At 37.8% G+C, this 22,094-nt stretch overlaps 1 protein-coding gene across 8 annotated transcripts in view; it reads right to left on the minus strand.

Annotated features, from left to right (window-relative positions):
* Nucleotides 1-22,094, minus strand: part of LOC124359177 — a 71,711-nt gene that overhangs the window by 20,474 nt on the left and 29,143 nt on the right. For all 8 annotated transcript variants that reach the window (XM_046811704.1, XM_046811703.1, XM_046811705.1 and 5 more), the window contains exons 5-7: nt 18,298-18,487; nt 3,750-3,978; nt 2,257-2,446 (exon numbers count right to left, since the gene is read on the minus strand). In XM_046811704.1, the coding sequence (XP_046667660.1) occupies nt 2,257-2,446; nt 3,750-3,978; nt 18,298-18,487 (609 nt within the window). The remainder of the gene's footprint in view (nt 1-2,256; nt 2,447-3,749; nt 3,979-18,297; nt 18,488-22,094) is intronic.

Below are 22,094 nucleotides of genomic sequence, written 5' to 3' on the forward strand. Positions count from 1 at the left end.
ACCTACATCAAATAGATATTATTTAAGTATTCATGGTTATTATCGCAGTTAAACCTGACTCTTATATCATGCTTTGCACGTGTAGGACTATTTCTGGTTTAAATGAATGAAAAAGCGTTTCCTTCTAGCCGTTGTCATACACTTCTAGTCTAAGATATTTCCAGTACCATAGTAAAGTTTGCCTTGTTGTCTGAAAGAAGAAAAAAATACATACATACGTAGAACTAAGAAGTCTACTTTGGTTATAAGGTGCCTAACTCCAGCCATTCAAATTCACTTACGGTGACACAGTTTAGTTTGCCTTATTTTCTCGACCAAAACTACATATGACTGTATGTAGCTCTTGGAAGACTTCTTAGGTCAAAAAGTGTCTAATCTGGCTCCTGTAATCTAATTTCGGTCTAAAATATTTCGGATGAAATAGTTAAGTTTGCCTTGTTGTCCTGATGAAGAAAAAAATACATACATAAGTAGGACTGAGAAGCCATTACAACCTGGGGGAAATCCTTATTATGTTCATCCTACATTCCAAAATAATCATTTATAAGATTTTGTGTGTCTTGTTTCTTTTCGGACTGTAGTCTTGAAAGGACAGGTCAATGAGGTACGTTAGTGTACATTTCTTTGTTTTTCCATAAACCACTGTAAATCCTAGCAGTGTGTGTGTGAAGCGCATCATTGATGTGCTTCAGGATTTTTGGATAAAAGTACTATTTATTGGCAAGATTTGGATATATATACCAATGTATTCCGGAAGTTCATAATTACAGATTTATATACATTATAGGTCTTTATCTGTAGTTTAGCAAGTTTAGTAAATGCTAGATAAACCAAAAATATAATTTTGAAAGCTCGTGCCAGTGGTCTGAGAAAACTACCAAATAGGTCATTACAGGACTAATGTAACATAACTGACACACTATTACCAAATTTCAGCAAATGCAGAAGTATTATCTTTTCACCACTGTGACTGCCATTTCATTCACTGTCCTTCTTTGTTTACAATAAATGTTCTTCCATATCCTTACATTGGGCCCAGTAAATTTCATAAAATACATTGTTTGGAAAAACGTAATAAACTTCTTTACAATGGTCTAAATAATAAAAAAAATCTTCTTAAAGATGAAGAGCTAATGCATCAAAAGAATTGTCAAGAAGGTATTTTGTACTGTGGGGTTAGAAAAAGTTTCAAAACAAATTTGGAGGTAACTTTTTCTCCCACAACAGGGAGTCTAATCAGTTTGCCGTTCTAACCATCTTTGGTAACGCGAGTTATAACTTTTGTGACATGCAGTATTTTCTTTAAGTATTGTGAAGTGTTTCATATATATAATTATATATATATATATATATATATATATATATATATAATTTCAATAAACATTGAATCACAAAAAGTACTTGCTCCGCCGGGAGTCGAACCCGGATCTCTCACTTGCCGGGCGAATGTGCTACCATTACACCACAGAGCGCTTACTTTTTCCGATTCAATTATTTTGTATCTGGCCGTATCTGTCACATATGCGTTTTAAATAAGCAAACTTTTTTTTTTGTGATTCAATGTTTATTGAAATTAAATAAGGCTATTGCCATTTATACAATTTAACGTAAATATATATATATATATATATATATATATATAAAGAAAGTGGCATGTTTTAGTGTTAAACCCATTATTTATTTATAAAGCAAAGGTCATATTTCTTTTTCATGCTCTAGGTCTATCTCTCCTAAAATTGAATATTCATTTACTATATTTTTTTAGATAAAACTTAATTTTATAATGAGTTTTTTAATTGTTTCTTAAAATATGGATATTTTATGTTTTTTCAAAATTATTTGTACGATAACAAAGGTCTTAAATCGACTATTGTCTAAACGAAAGTTTTTGGTCTTTACATGTATATACATATTCTTTTTGCCATAAATATGTATGAATATCAAGTAGTCCTACAAGCTTCTTAAAATTTGGATATTTTATGCTTTTTCAAAGTTATTCGTAGAACAGTGAAGGTCTTCTTTCATTGGTTATAAACTACTTTTTATCTTTCCAAAATAAAGAAGACTATTTTTAGGTTCAATATTACATCATGTATGTTTTTGTATTTTGAGCCACATCACAATATATTATATTATATACATTAATTATAATTCACACATGCAATACATAAAAAGTATACTCATTCACAAACTCAGGTATGGTTTCTATAATTTATGTTGTAATTTTCTTCATTCCTACAAAAAATGTACACTTACTACATGATATCTTTCATAATACATAGCCTTGACATGATTTGTCATAGGATTATCTGGAGCCAGCATTAATGCCTTGTCCACACATTCTCTGATAAATTTCAAATCCACTATGTCTGGGGGCATTTTCATCATCACAAATGCACATCTTGTCAATAAATGAGGGCAGTTTGGTTGCATTTCTCGTACTTTTCTGAAACAGCAATATTTTACTATTAAGATACCTGTATCTCTTTGGCTATTGCATATCTGTAATCTTATTTCAATATAAGGCAACATTAATTCAGAGTAGGAAACTTTATGTTTGGTTATCTTCCATTTGATTGTAGATATCCCACTCCTATGGTTCTGTTTGAAACCTTCCTCCCAACATCAAAAATGGAATAAGCTTCTACTCAGCATTTATTTAGATTTATTTTTTCACTAAATTATTTTTTATCAGTTTTAAAGCATGCGTCCTTAATAGTGTAAAACACAGTTTTTTAATTCAAAATTAACAAAAAACAAAAAAGAAAACGAGAACCAACACTGTACTACTAAGACTACTTCAGACTCAACAAAGTAATTCATGTCAGATTATATTTTAATATCACGATCTAGAAGGATCACTCATTCTGAAGTATTATATTATCATCAGTGTATTATCAAACTTTGCTCAATTATAAACTTGATTTAAAATCTTCTGAAAAAAGAACAAAATTATTTGTTTACAAACAATAACCTCTGCTGCATAGGTTAACAACAAAATCACATCGGAAAACCACAGATTTTCAACTAGAAACAGGATAAAAAAAAATTAAAGACCATTAAACATTAAAATCAACTCATAGACTTTGATTTATGTATAATTTGAAGGTCTTTGATGGGTAATAATGTGGTAAAACCTAATTGACCCTTTTGAAGTCGATCACACTTTGGAAGTTATCCGATCAACACCAAACAGGTCGGTTGACCTTCCAGGATTAAATACAAAACTACAAAGATAAAAGATGTAGTACCAGTTAGATCTGACCTACATCCAAATGGCATTTTAAAACTAATTCCAGTGCAGTTTAGTCAAGAAATTTTATTAAAAATAGAGTGAAGATTGTGTAAACTAATTCCTTTTTAAAACCTAACAATTTCCAGGATAGATGGACCATTTTAAGGTTAGTTTTTATCTATCGTATCTAACAGGTATCAGATTTCAGCAGTCAGTGTTAATGTTAACCCAAACTTATTGATTTTTTCTGAGTGGTATAAGATACGTTACATTACATGATTAAAACATAATTACATTAAGCAAATAACTATTTAAATATATAATAATTTTCATAATAAATTATTTACTCACACTTTCAGGCCAGTAAATGAGAATAATCTAGAACATTTGTATTTTACTAGGTAATTACATAGTTGACTATTTTACTATAGGACAGATCATCTGTTATTTGTGTTGAAAAGTTGGCAACAATCACAGTTTATAAAAACTATAGGTACAAACTAGATATACTTACATTAACATATGATAAGATGCTAAATAAGTCTTTCTGATCTTTTTATATAAATCCGAACCATGCTTTGGCCTTTCTTGTTTAATTTCTCTGAAGGCTCGTTCTCTCAGAGCTTGCGCTAAGTACATTTTGTAATTGGCATTTATTTTATCAAGATTTAGAGCCTCGTTGAAAGCTTTCACTTCTAATGGATCAACTACTGCATAACACTGAGATACTCGACGAATCCTGCCTGAAAATGCAATAAATTTTTAAACCAACATCTTACAAGACTCAAAAAAGTAGTACGCAAATTCTCACCCGAAAACATTAATCTTTTTTCACAATTACTTTCTAAAGAATCGTGGTCTGATGTCTACAACTCTAGAGTAGAAACAAAATATGACGTCTTTTTCAAAAATTGTTTTCTATTTTGATCAGGCTTTTCCCAAAATATTGGTTACAAAAAGAAATAAAAAATGTACATGGATTCCTAAAGTTTTAAAAGATAAACAAAAACATATTATCCAATTAACAAAGTATTATCGAAATAAAAGAAGTAATAGTTTAAAAACATATTTAGATCAGGAAAAGACTATTTACAAAAAAGAATTAAATAAAGCTAAAAACAAATATTTCCAAAAAAAAAATTGAAAACTCTGACAACATTCAATAAAACTGTTTGGAGTATAATTAACTCTGAAGTTGGGGAAAATGAATAGAAACCATTTAAAAATATAATTTTAAAACAAGATTCAGAAATAGTTGTAGACCCTAAAAAAATTGCAAATATGTTTAATGATTATTTTAGTACAATTGTTACAGATTTGAATCTAAATAGTAATAATCAAAATGGGGAGATTGATGTGGAAACTGATTTTATTCATGCAGTGTTTGTAAAACCAAAGTTTGAACTGAAAGCGATTAATAAAAAGGAGGTGGAAAAAATCATACAATCTTTAAAAAATAAATAGTCCAGTGGGCATGATGAAATTCCTGTTACGGTAATAAAAGCTGTGAAAACCGCATCAGTAAAATTTTGTGTCACCTAATAAATTCTTCATTTGTATCAGGCATTTTTCCAAACAAATAAAAAAAAAATCCCTTTATACATAAAAATACGACCCTGAAAATATATCAAACTATCGCCCAGTATCTGTTCTCCCTTCAATTTCTAAAGTATATGAAAAATCAGTCCATTTACAATTATTTGAATTTTTGGAAAAATTTAATATTTTAGATGATAATCAGCATGGATTCCGAAATGGAAGATCAGTTGTGAGCGCTGCTGTTTTTTTTATTGAATCTGTTATTGGGTCCGTTGACAAAGGAAAATATACAGCTGGTATATTTAAGGACCTTTCCAAAGCGTTCGACAGTGTAAAACATAGTAAATTATTAGAAAAACTTCATGTCATTGGAATATCTAAAAGGGCTCTTAATTGGTTTTCTTCTTATTTGACAGATCTCAATCTGTAGAAATTACCCATTTGACAAATCATAACAGAATTATCAAATCATCATCAGCTCATCAGCCAATTAAGTTTGGGGTGCCCCATGGTTCAATCTTAGGGCCTCTGCTTTTTTTGTGTTATCTTAGGGGTAGAGAAGATACCTTAACCTATAGGCAAAATTCAAAACTATGTCTTTATGCTGATGATTTTAATTTGATCATGTCATCTAATTCTCCAGAAGAAACATAAATCTTTACATTTGTGGAATTGAATAATATTGGAAACTATTTTCAAAATCACAACTTATTGTTCAATTCACAGAAAACCAAATTTATAAATTTTAAAACAGCACAGAACAAAATCACAACAGAACCAATAATAACTTATAACTCATTTAACATTGAAAAGGAAAATCAACTAACAACAACTACCTTTTTAGGTTTAACAGTTGATGAGAATTTAAATTGGGATGAACATGCACAGAAAATTTTAATTAAAATTAATTCCGGAAACTTTGCATTATCAAAAATGTCCTTTTATTGTTATTTGGAAACCTTAAAAAGTATATATTTTGCCCATGTTCACTCCCACCTTTTATTCGGTATAGCATTATATGGATCAACAAAAAAATTAAATATGGATAGCATTTTGAAACAACAAAAAAGGGCCATTAGTATTATGCTTAAGCTGAAACGTGATGATTCGGCCAGAGAACATTTTTAAAAATTAAAAATGTTTACAGTTATTGGCCAATATATATTTGAAACAATTCTTATTGCCAAAAAAACAAGAAGTAGAGGAAAAATCAATACCATTATCCCACTCTTATAATTTTAGGAGGAGAAATGAGATAGTTCAGCCTCACAGGTTACAATTTTTTGAGAAAAAGCCCTCATATGCAGGTAACACATTTTAAAAATATGTTCCTGAAAATATTAAAAAAGAGAATGATTGGTCAAAATTTAAGAAAATGCTCAAAGAATATATAATAAATTTAGCAGTTTATTCATTAGACGAGTTTTCCACCTCCCATAGTTAGCTGTAGTTACACAACTTTTCTGTATGTAGTATGTATTATTTTTTGTTTTAGGTTTATATTTTATTTTGACACTATTCACTGTACCACCAATGTACATGATTCATGAATAAAGACGTTTGACTATTGACTATTGACTATTTCGCATGACCTGTAAGTGTTGTAAACTATTTGCAGAAATAATCTTCAATAGAAATTTGATTTATTAGCCAAAACTGATGTCAATAAATGGTGACTTTGATGTCCCGGTGGCAGGAGTTTCGACACAGCCTACATATTTTGATATTACATTGTTATAATAATAATAATAAGCAATCTTTATCTGTCATACAGACATTTATAATCATTGACATGTCACAATATAGCCATAGGTTCAGTGAAAATATAACATGAATTTTCATTTATATTACATAATATTATAACCTTTAGCCAAAATAATGTATGTCACAAACTAAAATTAGATTTAATAGCTCTTATGCGTTTACATTTTTAGATTTAAGAAACTATTTATCTAATAATGTATACATCATTAAAGATTTATTTAAAATTAACTAGTACCAGATAAATTAAGCTTTAAAATAGTTAGTTATAAAACAATATTTCCTCACACATTTATAACAATAATTTTTATTTCTTATTTGAATTTTTACAAATCAATAAATATAGAAATAAATAATTACATGTTTAACTTATGCTCTATTTTAAATATACTCTAAACGTATCAGTATTGATACTATTAGAAAGAGAAATATTCAACTTAGATATTAAACTTTCTGATTATTTTCATATCCCGTTACACGTTTTGCAATCTCAATTTTGTACGTTCTTGACTACTGCACAAGCTGCGTCCGCTGCGACGAATCACCTGGTTCACACACCTGTTTTTATTTTACCAATAAGATGGCATTTCTACATTATGAAACTTACAAGTAGAATTTGAATCTTTTGGTATTGCTTTGGTCATATGTTATGGTGAGATATTATGACAATAGATCATAACTCTTGCAATCGCTCTGCGATGATGAGGATACTTATTTAGACACTGTCAGAATATAGTGATGATCCCTTATTTTTGAGAATGACCATCAAGTAGTAATGAAGAATAAGTTCCCAATTTGGGTTTCAAAGAAATAATCAAAAATTCTGACACTGGAGTAAACAAGTCAGAAATAATATGGCATTCACCTTCTTTAGATGGGGGGCATGAAGCCAAAGTGCAAAATATAACTCAATAGGTCTACCCATATCACAAAATCTTGCCAGTCCCAGTACTGAACCATTTACACCACTGCATGTGGAAGTCAACCATCTAATGAGCTCAACTGGAAAAAAATTACTCCACCCAAAAATGAAAAAAATCCTGAATTCAAAGTAAGAGCTTATTCACTTGGCGTAAGAAATTTTTGCCAAAAGTACTCCACATATGCATTACTTTAACTGTTTTTCACCAGATATATTTGGGAAATGAGTGTCAGACATACAAATATTTATGCTCATGAACAAATAATATGAAAAAAACTAGTCATTGGAAAATACACATGGTTACAGAACTGGCTTGATGCGGGGACTCCAAAACGTTCCATTGCAGTCTCCATGGATTGATATGCTACTCGGTCGAAGGCTCCTTCAATGTCCATAAAGACGCTGACTAGAGCTTCCTTTTTTTCGAAGGTGTTCTCCATCTCTCCCACTAAGCTGTAGAGAGCGGTCGAAGTTGATTTACCTTTTATGTAAGCGTTTGGGACTAAGTGGGTAGTGTTTAGATTTAAAACTGTCTTCTATTGATGAGCTTGTTGAAACATACAGGTCCCACTTAGAAAATCTTGACGCGGACTTTTGTCAGTAAGACTGTTAAAAAGTGTATACACAACAAAATTGTCGTGATTTTTTAAAAATCCAACCAGTTAGTTTTATAAACCTTGGTTGCTCTACTGTGCTTAAAGATCGTGTCAGTAACATTGTAGTGCACTCAATTGTGTACCCAATGAGGCAATGAGAATGCCAATTCAACCCAGATTACATTTAATATTTTCTAATATAGGTGTCTCTGATGTTGAAGCAATATACAAGGTCTGTCCAAAAAGTATCCGACCACCGACCAGTAGCGTAACCGAGCAGCTCGAACCGGTTATTGGAGGGGAGGGGTGAGCCTACTCCTTCCCATATTAGGCATTGAATGATCCGGTCACTCAGTGAGTCACAGCGCTCTGTTCCTTACAGTACTGCCGTGTGTGTGCGTCGCATTTCAATATGACTGAACGTGTTGAGCAGCGCATTTACATTAAATTTTGCCAAAAACTTGGCCATTCAGCATCACAGACAATTACTATGATATGGAAAGTTTATGGTGACGTGTCTATGGGCGATACACAAATAAAAGAGTGGTTTAGGCGGTTTAAAAATGGCCGCATATCAGTGGAGAGTGATGACCGATCTGGCAGGCCAGAAACGCTGAAAATGTTGAACGTGTTCGTGCAGCAATTAATGAAAACCGTCGAATGACTGTCCGAGAGCTGGGAGAAGATTTAGGAATACCAAAATCGTCAGTTTAACATTTTACACGAAGATTTAAAAATGAACCGTGTTTCGGCAAAATTTGTTCCTCGGCTGCTGACAGAAGACCAAAAGAACTGTCAACTTGAAATCGCACAGGACAATCTCGATTTGATAAAAAGTGACCCAGGGCTATTAACACGTTAGCTGCCAACCCCGAAACACACGTTTTAGCGCTAAAGCGCCAAATTTTTAAAAGATAAATTGTTGTAACCTTTTGTTATTTTTCTCTTCTCTGGTTACTAATAAACATGATTTTATGATTTATGTATATTTATTACGTTTATAAAGCGTCATGCACATTGGCCCGACAGAGCTTTTTACAAGGCGATATATTACATAAATCATTTGCCGTCGGGCGTATAGGCCCGACGCCTGATTCAGGGATATTCCGTTTTGTTGATGTGCAGCCTGAATAATTCCCGCGCTTTAGTTCTCTGTCTGCAATTGCATCAGCTTACTTCTAACCCGTCTTTTCCACATAGCTGAGTGCCAATTGACGCGTTTTGTTACTGGAATCCTACATTGTGTTTTTTATAAGTAATGTTTCGATAGTTGTGTGCGTGTATACTATTGATCGGTAAAAATGAGTGGCGATAATCTTCTTACGGATGAAATCGAACATATGATTGAGAATCCGTCTTCCCCGGGTGATTTGTTTGCCGAAATAAGTGATGATGACAGTGTGGAGTCAATGGTGGTTAGTGATATACCGGATGACACTGATAGCGACCTAGACTTTATTCCTGGTACTGATTCAGGATATTACTCTGATGACAATCAAGAATCAAATGTGGAACTTAATTCTACTGATGCTAATGGAACAGTTACAGATATCACAGGTACTTCTTTGATTTCTACAAACGCCAAGGACAATGATTTGGACTGGGAAATGTTTGAGGGTAAGCAGAAAACGTTTCAGTTCACTCAGACAACAAAATTTAATTTTTGTTTACCGAACAACAGAAAATCAATAGATTTTTTTCGTCATTACTTGACAGATGAAGTAGTTGAACTTATGGTTGTAGAAACTAATCATAATGCAAATGAAGTAATTTCAAAGCTGCGACTAAGTCGTAAGAGTAGGCTAAAAGACTGGAAAAATACCAATCATGGGGAAATGGAACAATTTATTGGCCTTCTTTTATATATGGGTTTAGTAGGACTTCCAAGAATCAGTGATTATTGGTCAAAAAACCCTTTGTATAAATTCTCAGTTGCCCGAAAAATAATGAGTAGAAACAGGTTTCAGTTACTCTTACGTTTCTGGCATTTTAACGGTAATGAAAACCTCAAAAGAGATGGGCGAATTGGTAAAATAAAACCTCTGCTTCTAGCACTAAACAATTTATTCTTCACTTTGAAAGTAGCAGAGCAAGATTTAGTTATTGATGAAACTATGGTGCCGTTTCGTGGTAGACTAGGTTTCCGGCAGTATATTCTCGGAAAGGCCCACAAGTATGGGATAAAAATATTCAAGCTGTGTGATAAAACGGGTTATACTTATGCAGTAAAAGTATACATGGGGAAAGGTACTGTAGAAGTGACAAAAGACAGATCTGTTGCGACTAAAGTGGTACTGGAAATCATGACAAACTTTTTAAATAAAGGCCACAATTTATATACGGACAACTACTATACATCAGTAGAATTGGCTAATGCTTTGTTGTCAAGTAAAATACATCTTGCTGGTACCGTGACAAAAAGTCGTAAAGGCCTACCAAAAAACCTTTTAACACAAAAACTTAGTAAAGGTAAATGGTTTGCTCCGAAAATAAAGATGGTGTAGTTGTTACCAAGTGGAAAGACAAAAGAGAGGTACATATGCTTTCCACATTCCATAGGCCGGAGTACGTCGTCCTTGACCAAAAAAAAGTGGAGGGCCAAATGTAATGAAGCCATTAGTCATCGTTGACTACAATAAGGCGAAGGTTGGGATAGACGTATCCCATCAAATGTCATCATATAACACTGCAGTACGGAAGACAATGCGTTGGTTCCACAAACTAGCTGAAGAACTTCTTCTTGGAACTGCAGTGGTAAATAGTTGGTTGGCCTACAATATTTTCTTAACCACACTATATCTCATAATAAAAAAAAAACAAAACTTAGTCTCTATCACTAAGTTTAGAGAGGAATTAACCTGTTCCTTGATGAACGTGCAGGAAGAGCCACGCATTCCAAATGTGACCACTACAGGGCACCACTACCTGGCGTCATCTGCTTTTGTTGGTGGAGGAGTACAAAAACGCCGATAAAGAAAGGTGTGCAAGTTGTGCTACAAAAATGTATCAGAGGAAAAGGACGTAAGGTAGCAATAAATTTGACACAAGTAACTACGATATTTTTTTTTTTTTTTTTTTTTTTTTTTTTTTTTTTTTTTTTTTTTTTTTTTTTTTGGGTCTAGGAGACGGGCTGACCTTAGTTCGGGTCAATCCCAAATGAACTGGGAAAGTACCTCTCCAGGGGCGGCACCGCCAAGGTGCCGCTCAAGACCGAAGGGGGATCCGAATCCAACCATCTAACCAATGGTTGGGCTCGGATAAACGCTACTTAGCGTCCTGCTTGAGGTGGCCCTGCTGTCAACAAAACCCCAGGATCTAGGGTAGTGTCTCGAGTGTGCACTCTGCGCGGTGACGGCCCTCGGCGCCGCGCAGTAGTGGTGCCAGTCCGGGTCCGCCTGGAATCGCACCACACACAAAAACTTGTTTTTGACTGAGGGCACCCCAATCCCACGGTGTGAAGCGACCCGTGCCTAAGGGATGCATGGCGCAGGGGTTGTGCGTCGTAAACGGAGCCCTTGGGGGTTGGGCGCCCCCCCAAGCGTAAATAGCCTTACCTGGTCATGCGGGGCTCTGGCTGGGTGGACCGTTATTTCCTCGGTACTCGTGGGACCTTTTATGGAGTCTTTTAACATAAAAACAAAAACACCAACAGATTTAGATCTGGAAGAACTGCAACGGGCAGTTGCATCCGGCACCCAGGCCTTGGATGTATCTGCCTGTTCTTCTAGCGCTACCACCATCGACGACGATGTAGTACTCGATGATGCTAGCGGAAGGGTTGAGTCCATGGACACAGACACTGGAGCATGTGTAATGGACTACAACCTTAAGCTCCCCTTTAAACTGCGCAAGCGTTGGGCGATGGAGCAGAAGAAGGCCGACGGCACCTGGCTTCCGGACAGTCAATGGAGGAGGCAAACGGGCAAGATGTTGGCCAATGAAAGGAAAAAGTTGAGGAAACAGAGGGAGGCAGCACCGGAGGCAACTGCAGGTGCGGTCTCTACTCTTATTGGGAAGAGAGGGCGCTCGGGCGGTTCTTCGGCGGAAAAACCCCTGCCGAAGAGGCGCCCGACCGCACCTCCTGGGCAAGCAGCGCAAGCGACGAGTACCAATCCCTCAACGGAGGAGGGGTTGGGAGAAACATTCAGGGAGGTTCTGACGGGACATAAGCTAGTCTTGGTCCCGGCGAATTTTCCTGAGAGGCGCCTCTCAGAGGAGGAGGCTATGGAACTTCGGGGGCGCATTCTTGACGAGGTACTCTCAGCAGAGGGTGTGTGTCTGCAGTTCAAAAAGTGTTTCCCGGAAAGGGGGGCTCTAGTCATGCTCTGTGGCAGTGACGAGACCAGGGACTGGCTGCGGGGTCTGGCTCCGGGACTGGGGATCGGTGGCCCTGGGGGAATAGGGGTGATCTGTGGGGACTACAAAGACCTCATAAGATCTACCAAGGTCTTCCTAAGGGTTGATGGTCCCATGGCCGAGAAGGACCCTGCGACCATTCTCAAAGCCATTAACAAGCAGAATGCTGGGATCTCTGTGTCGGACTGGAGGGTTGTTGGAGATGTCCACACGGGAGATTCCAGAACTCTCGTAATTTTAATGGATGAGCAGTCTTCAACCACTCTTAAGGGGAGGGGCTGGAGGGTGTTCATTGGTGTGGAGCAGGTCCAGCTGAGGGCGCGGGGTGGGGCGGTTGATCATGGGGATCAAGGTTCTTCAGATCAACCTGCAGCACAATAAGGCTGCCTCGGCTGTATTCTGCAGACGCTTCCTGTCGGAAGATTTCCACGTGGCTCTGATACAGGAACCTTGGATCAGCAAGGGAAAAATATCAGGGCTTTCAATGACAGGGGTGAAAATAGTTAGTGCCCAGGTTGAAAATGCCAGGACATGTATTGTTGTAAGCAACAAGGTGGACAGCATTCCTGTTCTGGAATTTTGTTGCAGGGATCTCGCCACAGTCAGGCTGATGGTGGCTGGCACTGGACGAGCCCTGCTAGTTGCATCATCATATCTACCGTATGATGATGCGGAGTCCACGCCCTCCAGGGAACTGGCTGCCTTGGTGGACCATGTTGGGAGGAGTGGAGCGGAACTGGTGGTGGGATGTGACGCCAACTCGCACAACGAGGCGTGGGGCAGCACCAACACCAATAACAGAGGTAAGTTACTTCTAGAATACATAATGTCCCGTAGTCTAATGATTGCAAATGTTGGAAATGTGCCCACGTTTCGCACGAGGACAAGAAGGGAGGTGCTAGATGTGACCATGATGTCGGAGGGTATGGCTGGTCGGATGCATGGCTGGCATGTGTCTGACGAGCCTTCCCTCTCTGATCATGCTCACATCTGTTTTAAGATCGGTGAACAGATGCTGGAAAAAGTTCAGTATAGGAATCCGAGGAACACAAACTGGGTATCATACAAGGAAAACCTCAGGGCACGGCTGGATTCTGATTCCACTAATGGGAAACGGATTCACAGCGCGGCGCAGCTTGACGAATCTGCTGACGGTCTAACTTCTGCGATTGTCGGCTCCTTCGATCTCAGCTGCCCGATTATTAATAAAAACAGATCAAAGGTAGCCTGGTGGAGCTCTGAACTGGCCTCTTTGAGGAAGAGGGTCAGGGCTCTATTCAGGAGAGCCAAAACTTGGGGCACTTGGGACACCTACCATGAGGCTCTTGCACTGTACAACCGCAAGGTTCGTACGGCTAAGAGGTTAGCCTGGAAGAAGCTCTGCACCGATATTGACAGTGTGCAGGGCAGTGCAAGGCTGCAAAAGCTGTTGGCAAAGAATCCCATCTCGCCGCTTGGTAGTCTCAAGGACGATCAAGGTGTTTACATTACTGAGCCGGAAGGAGTTCTGAAAGTTATGATGGGAACACACTTCCCGGACTGTATTGTTCATGAGGGTGAACAACCACCCGAAAGTGAGGGGAGAAATGCGGGTCGCGCCACCCATTCGCAGTGGAGTCTGGCGCACCGTATTGTTACCTTCAGTAGGATTGAGTGGGCTATTAACTCATTCAGTCCTTATAAGGCTCCTGGGGGCGACGGGGTGAGACCGGTTTGCTTGCAGCGGGGATTGGACATTCTCCTTCCACAGCTATGCAGACTGTTCAGAGCCTCCGTGGCTCTCAGGTACATCCCACTACCCTGGAGAGTGTCCAGAGTGGTGTTCATACCGAAGCAGGGGAGGGGGGGCATGGATCGGCCGAAGTCCTTCAGGCCGATATGCCTGTCCTCCTTCCTTCTCAAAACCATGGAGAAGATGGTTGCCAGGTTTGTATGGGAGGGAGCTCTTCTGGAACGACCTTTGCATCCTAACCAGCATGCCTACACTCCAGGGAAATCTTGCGACTCGGCCCTGCATCAATTGGTATGCAGGATTGAGAAGACGCTAGCGGAAAAAGAGGTAGCTATAGGAGTCTTTTTAGACATTGAAGGTGCCTTTGATAATACAGCCACTCAGGCGATTATCAATGCGGTCTCGGGACGTGGCGTTGATGGTCAGGTGTGTGACTGGATAGGGGCCTTGCTCATGGACAGGGTTGTTGTTTCAACCCTCATGGGAGCAAGTGTTAGTGCGAGGGCTACGAGGGGCTGTCCGCAGGGCGGCGTCCTCTCTCCTCTTCTGTGGAACCTGGTTGTGGACGACCTGCTGAATTCTTTGAATAGCAGCGGTGTCTTTGCACAAGGGTACGCAGATGATATTGTGATTCTTGTGAGTGGCAAGTTCAACACAACAATCACGGAACTGACCAATGCTGCTCTGAACATGGTGGGAAACTGGTGTGATAAGGTTGGCCTCACCGTCAACCCCACCAAGGCTGCCGTGGTTGCCTTTACCAGGAGGCGACAGATGGAGGGCATTGGTCCCTTTCTATTTAAAGGCTCACCCGTTGAGCTGAAGCCTGAGGTCAAGTACCTGGGCGTGATCCTAGATAGGGTTCTAAACTGGGGACCTCATCTAGAAAGGGTCATTGCCAGGGGTAAGTGGTCTCTAATGCAATGCAGACGTGTGATAGGTGGGCCCTGGGGACTGAAGCCGAGGCTCTTGTACTGGCTTTATGTTTCCGTTGTCAGACCTGCACTAATGTACGGAGCTGTCGTATGGTGGCCAAAAACGGAAGCCAAGACGGTGGTAGCACGTCTGGCGGGTATCCAAAGGATGGCCTGCCTTGCTATCACAGGGGCCTTTCCTAGTGCGCCAGGCGCGGCTCTGGACTGTTGTCTTAATCTCGCCCCCCTGGACATTGTCATTCGAGCTATGGCCAGGAAGAGTGCCTACTGTCTTCAGCAGACGGGATTCTGGTCGGGCTGCAGAGGTGGGCACTGCAGAATTGGCACTCTGATACAGGAGGATGTTTTGCACATGATCTCTGATCAGATGCCACAAAAGTTTTCCTTTGACAAACCCTTTAGGATTATTTTGCCCTCAAGGGATGATTGGTCAGAGGGGAAGCAACCTCTTCCACCAGCCGAGCTCGAATGATACACAGACGGCTCTAAAACAAAAAGCGGCACAGGCGCTGGAATTCTGGGAGTGAGACCATGTAGGGAGCTGGTGGTTCCTATGGGTCCGTATCCGACAGTCTTTCAAGCGGAGGTCGCAGCCATTATGGAATGTGCTCGTGAGAATCTTCGTCTGCGATATAGGGGCAAGACGATTAACATTTTCACAGACAGTCAGGCAGCACTGAAGGCGCTGGATTCCTGTGCAATCAAATCCAAACTGGTTTGGGATTGCTATCAGACCGTTTCCTCCCTTGCCAGAATCAACAATGTAACCGTTTGTTGGGTTCCTGGTCATGAGGGGATTCTTGGGAACGAAAGAGCTGATGCTCTGGCCAACCAGGGCTCAGCAACAATTATGACGGGCCCTCAACCATTCTGCGGTGTTCCAAGGTGTGAATCCTCTAGGGTTGTCTCGAAATGGATTCGCGCAGAGCATGGGAGAAGGTGGAGGTTGCATCCGGGTTTGAGAGTGAGTAGAATGGTATTACAGTCACCTTCCTCCAAGGTGGCCTCGGACCTTCTCTCATTAAACAGATCAATGTCTTCTAAGGTCATTGGTCTCATTACGGGGCATGGTCACCTGAAGAAGCATCTACACAGAGTTGGCATCCTTCAGGAGGATCCGCTCTGTGGAAGGTGTAATGAGCAGGAGGAGACTGCTGAGCACCTGCTCTTTGATTGCCCAGCAATAGCAAGAGAGCAGTATGCCATCTTTGGAAGCTTGAACAGGGGTGGCGAGTTTTCCCAGGAGGACTTGATAGGTTGTTTTCGGCGGTTTGTTGAACTGCTGAAGTTGTAGACTGGTAGTCCTCATGGTGTTTCCGGGGTGCGCAAAAGGCCCTTGAGGCTTAAGTGCATGGCAGTAGGCCGCCCCAGGGAAAAAAAAAAAAAAAAAAAAAACTACGTTTTGCAGTAAATGTCCAGAAAACCCATTTTGTGTGAAACATGCTTCAAAATTATACACAAATAGTATATCTTCATTCATCTTTTGTATAGGGTAATTTTGTATTTACTTATTTTTCTTTACTTATAAGATTGAATTATTTGAATAGTAAGGAAAGCAAAAAATATGAAAATAAATAAGATACAACTTTTTATTTACTACATTTACTTTTTGTGAAACTTATGAAATAAATCTCTTTTTATTGTAAAATAACAAATCATATATTTTATTCTTCCTGGTAGCAATAATAAGTCTAAAACCTTATTATTTTATATTCTAACACCGATAAAAATACTCGTCGGGCAATGTGGCCCGACAAAAATGTCCAATGTAGCAATCTCATTCATATCACTAATAACAAAAATAAACACAACAAACAACATTCTGTTAGTAGCAGAACTCTTCATAGTTCAATCAGTTTCAGTTTGAGTCGTCAGGGTGCAGCACAGGCACGAAGGTAATCAAAATGGCAAGTACCGTCATTGTTATGCTGTCGGGCCACTTTACCCGACGTGCAATCTCTTAAAGATGTAGAGCGTCGGACCATTTGGCCCGACGTGGCAGCTAACGTGTTAAAAAAAGTTATTACTGATTATGAGTCATGGGTTTATGGCTACGATCCTGAAACAAAGGCTCAATCTTCACAGTGGAAAACTCGCAAAGAGCAACGGCCAAAAAAAGCAAGACAAGTCGAAGGGGGGGGTCAAGACAATGCTGAGTTCTTTTTACCAGGACTGCGTTGTTCATCACGAATATGCTCCAAGAGGCCAGACAGTGAATAAGGAGTGTTATCTTGAGGTCCTAAGGCGCCCACGAGATGCAGTGCGAAGGAAACGACCTGAACTGTGGACAAGCTGTGACTGGATCCTGCATCACGACAACGCGCCAGCTCATTCCTCAAATCTTATTCAGTGTTTTTTGGTCAAACATGACATCAACCAACTACCTATTAGCCATTCCACAAAAAGAATTTAAGGAGTGTTTCCGGAAATGGGATGAGCGTTGGAATAAGGTAGTGGCTTGTGGAGGGGAGTATTTTGAAGGGGACCAGATTGCCGTTGCCACCGAGTAACATCAGTTCATGCCAGACGTCAAGGTCGGATACTTTTTAGACACACCTCGTAAATTGTTCGTTTTGAGCTTCTTTGTCGTTGACTTTTATCAATCTCTTTAGACGAACATGGCTCCAGATTCCAGGAATCAAACAGCACCACATTCCAGATGTTTCATTAAGAGGAAGGTAAATTGGGGCTAAATTTAACTTTTATACTAAAACAACCCATCCCACCTGACTATATTGTTTTTAGTTAGGTTTGTTATCAATAAATTATCTAATTCAGAATTACCATATAACATTTATCATGCCTGAGTCATTAAGTTAATTTGTGACACTGAAACACCATGTGTATCCCAGAAATTAACACTGAGTCTAGAAAATTTTAAACTGATCTATTAAAATTGATAAATTAATAGAATAAAAGTAAGTTGTTTGTGGTTAAGCCCTAAGAATACCGACCCCTAATGTTTTTTGTTAAACTAATTTATTTTAAAATGTATTTGTGTAGCAGCAACAGTGGGTGTACTATCAAACCCCCATTTGTTACATTATTTATACACCGATAAATTTAAAAATTAATAACATTTATGTCAAATAAATGCAATATTTTTTTCCATTTTTCCAGTAAACAAATATAATATCATTAAGAAACAATAGACCAAGCAAAGACTACATTTTGAATAGATATTTTATTTGAGGACAAAAGAATTGTAAAAGAAGTCTTACCCATGCATTTTCCAACAAGGAAGTGCCATTCGCCATTGGTGCGGTCTATTTCAACAGCTTTCATTGCTTCAGTCAATCCAATTATATTGCCCCTGTGTCCATATTCCATGAATACAGCTGCTCTAACCCCATGTATACCGGCCTGGCTTGCTCGCTTCATGGTATTAACTGGTTGAATTTCACTTATAAGCTGTTGAAAATCAATCATTCACAATTAATTATAAAGCCCCTTATCTGTTCCAGAAAAAAATATAGATTTCACATGTGGCCATCGTCTCTAAATGCCAAATAGAAGATGCATTATTAGTAAAAACACTGATAGGACAATAAACATTACAAAACATTAATCATTAATCATAACACTTTCAAACAGTTAGACAATCCTTAATCTTGAAACCTTACAAGACAAAAATGTTATAAACATATACATTTCTTTGTAAAAAAACATGTATTTGATTGAGTTACAATTAATTTGATATTATGTTTAAACATATTTAATAAAAACACTTTAATTGTATACTTCTATAACTTTACAGCCACCATTTCAAAACCTTAGGTGCAATTAAATTAAATCTTTAATTTAATTTAATTAGATTTATTTAAATCTGACACAATATACTGTATATCCTTGCTTTCCAATCATTGCCAAATTATCCTACTTACTTCATTCAATAACGAAGTTTTGTATTCTGTTATTGGAGAATAAGTAAGAAAAAATGTTGCTTGAAATTACTTATCAATTTTGATTTATATTATGAAATACCTAAGATAGCATTTTTGTTTGAAGGTGAATAACCGAAATAGTTTATTGGTTAAGGCTCGCAAAGAAACTCATTCAAATATTACATCTGCACCAAGTTTAGTCTGAATTCATTACGAACTATGGTACTTATCTTGTTCACAATTATTCCCATAATGTTACTACTTCTAATATACGAGGGCCATCCGGAAAGTAGTACTCGTTTCCGCCGCGTGAGGGGCTGACGATGCGAGTAGCCGCCGGTCAAGGTCAGATCGCTTCAGTGGCTTGTCTGCCTTCTCTGTTACAAGTTCCGTGATGCTAGCATTGCCTGTGTTGTTTCTGTGGCAGTTCATAATGTTAAAAAAAATTGAAAACGCCGCCAGTTGTGAAGTGAGGGCTGTAATAAAATTTCTCAACGCAAGAAACGTTCGACATTGTGATATTCATCGCCAATTAAAGGAAGTGTATGGAGACAATGTGATGGAAGAGTCATCTGTTCGGCGCTGGTGTCGTAATTTCAACTTGGGGAGGGGGAACACACACGACGATGAGCGTTCAGGGAGACCATCTGTCATTACAGATCAACTGCTGAGGTCAGTAGACGAATTCGTGAGGAACGATCGGCGCGTCACAATTGATGACATCTGTGAACATTTCCCTAATGTTTCTCGAACAATTGTTCATGAAATTGTCAAAGACCATCTGCATTATTCAAAAATTTGTGCAAGGTGGGTCCCTCTCATGCTTACAGATGAGCACAAAACCAAGGCCTCATGCAGCGGGGATAACACAACAACTTCTGCAGCAATTCAATTGGGAAATTTTCGACCATCCACCGTATAGCCCGGACTTGGCCCCTTCAGATTTTCATCTCTTTACAAAACTTAAAGAGTTTTTGGCAGGAAAAAGATTTGACAGCAATGAAGAACTTAAAGAAGGCGTGACTACGTATTTCAATCGGCTGGCGGCGGAGGAATATGACGCTGGAATACAAAAACTCGTCACACGTTATGACAAATGCTTAAATTTGCTTGGAGATTATGTGGAGAAGTAGTTTAAGGTATGCTCTTTTCAATAAAAATGTTTATATTTGTTAATATTTACTTCTGTGTCTTTATTTCACAAACGGGTACTACTTTCCGGATGGCCCTCGTACATATAGCTGATTTGTAACTCACATTTACAATTCTAATCTACTTCTAAAAGGGCTAGAAACATGAAATTTGGAATGCAGGTGGCTTTTACATTATAACCACCAGGAAAAGTTTGAAAGCCAATTAAAAATTTTAAACCCCAGAAAATTTGTTTTATTGGCAGAACCTTTTTTACAATTACAGGCCTTTATTTGAAACTCCATAGTGGGTAAACTATAGGACTTAGTTTGAATCTGACGAATAATTTTAAGCGGGAAATAAAGTGGACAACAAAAAAGGTCCAGTGACTTTGTTTTATCTCATATGGTTAGGCAATAAAACATTCATAACTCTCATAATAGACACAAAGCCCTCTACAAAAGAACGGCCTTGTTTTTTATTGCCCGGTCAATACTCCCTCCTCGGAACCTCACTGGTTGAATAATCTCCTGAGTGAATTAAACCCACTGATCAACTTGTTTTACTGGTACAGATTTTTGTCTTTTTATTCTCATACTACAAACATAACTCCCACCAGAAAAGAACCACGTGCACTTTTAACCCACCCTAAAATTAACCCTCCCCTCTAGGACTTTCTAGGATGGTCAGATAACCTTCTGTGTGAAATCTAACAAAATTAAATTTTCTGCATAAAATATGCAGTCACTTTTTGTTGTATCTCCAATGGTTAAGCCACAAAACGCCCCCAAAATCACAACTTTAGTTAAATCTAGAAAATTAAACACACTACAGTCTACTTTTAACTCCCTTGAAAACCTCATCTATAAAATCAACAGATTACCTGATAACTTCTATCCCAGAATTTGCTGTTCACCAAACTCCAGGGACTAGTGGCATAGCCCCCAGCAAGCGTTAGACGAGTACAATTTATAAGCCCACTACCAGGAAATCTTACGAGAAAAAATACGTTATTACAATCACTATTGTACATAACTTGAGAATTCAAATCGAAGTTTTGTCACTCCACTTGAATGTGCCCCTTCACTGCTAATTTTACCTCTTTATACCAAAAATTTCATGTAAATAACCTCAATGTTTTGAATCTTTGCCCATAATTTTGCCTACTATTAACGTCTATATATATTGAAGTTTCCATTTATCAACGCAACGAACTGAAGTATAGCACTGTATTTTTCATGTCGAGACTTGAAACCCCCACCAACAACACTCCTTTGTTTTCTGTTGTCACCAGTAGTGAATCACCACTCCACCCTCAGTTTTATTTAGATGTTACTATGATTCGAGTGAATTTAATGTGGCTAAGTGAACTGTGGGCATTAGGTTTTCCAGTGTGATACTATTTTATGTAAAAGTGAGATGGCAAACACGTATTTATAGAGCTTTTAAATTATTATTTCATGTTCCCATTTATACTGTAAAGTATTATAGTAGAACATTTCATTAAAAATGTAAATTAATGTACAATACTTATTATAGTTTCTTACTACATATTTCCCAATAAGGCATTAATAATTAAGCCTACATTATTTCTATAGTTGTTGTGTGGATCTCTTTAAATCAGTCTGCCAATTAACTGTAATATAACAAATGAATGAACAACAATTGTAAATATATATATATATATATATATATATATATATATATATATATATTATATATTATATATATTTATATATATATTATGTATAATATATATATATTTACAATTGTTGTTCATATATATATATATATATATATATATATATATATAAAAGTATGCCACAATCAGCCTTGATATATCGAACATTATATAAAAATTCTCGATTTTCAGTTTTGTATTTCCCCTTGAGGTTAATTCATGAGGTTCCACTGTGTTATTCTTGAACCAAAAATAAACCAAAATACCATATTCAAACTTTTGAAAACTTCACCAAAAGAAAACTATAGACTACAATAGGTAA

Source organism: Homalodisca vitripennis, chromosome 4 (assembly GCF_021130785.1).
Source record: "Homalodisca vitripennis isolate AUS2020 chromosome 4, UT_GWSS_2.1, whole genome shotgun sequence".
NCBI lineage: Eukaryota > Metazoa > Arthropoda > Insecta > Hemiptera > Cicadellidae > Homalodisca > Homalodisca vitripennis.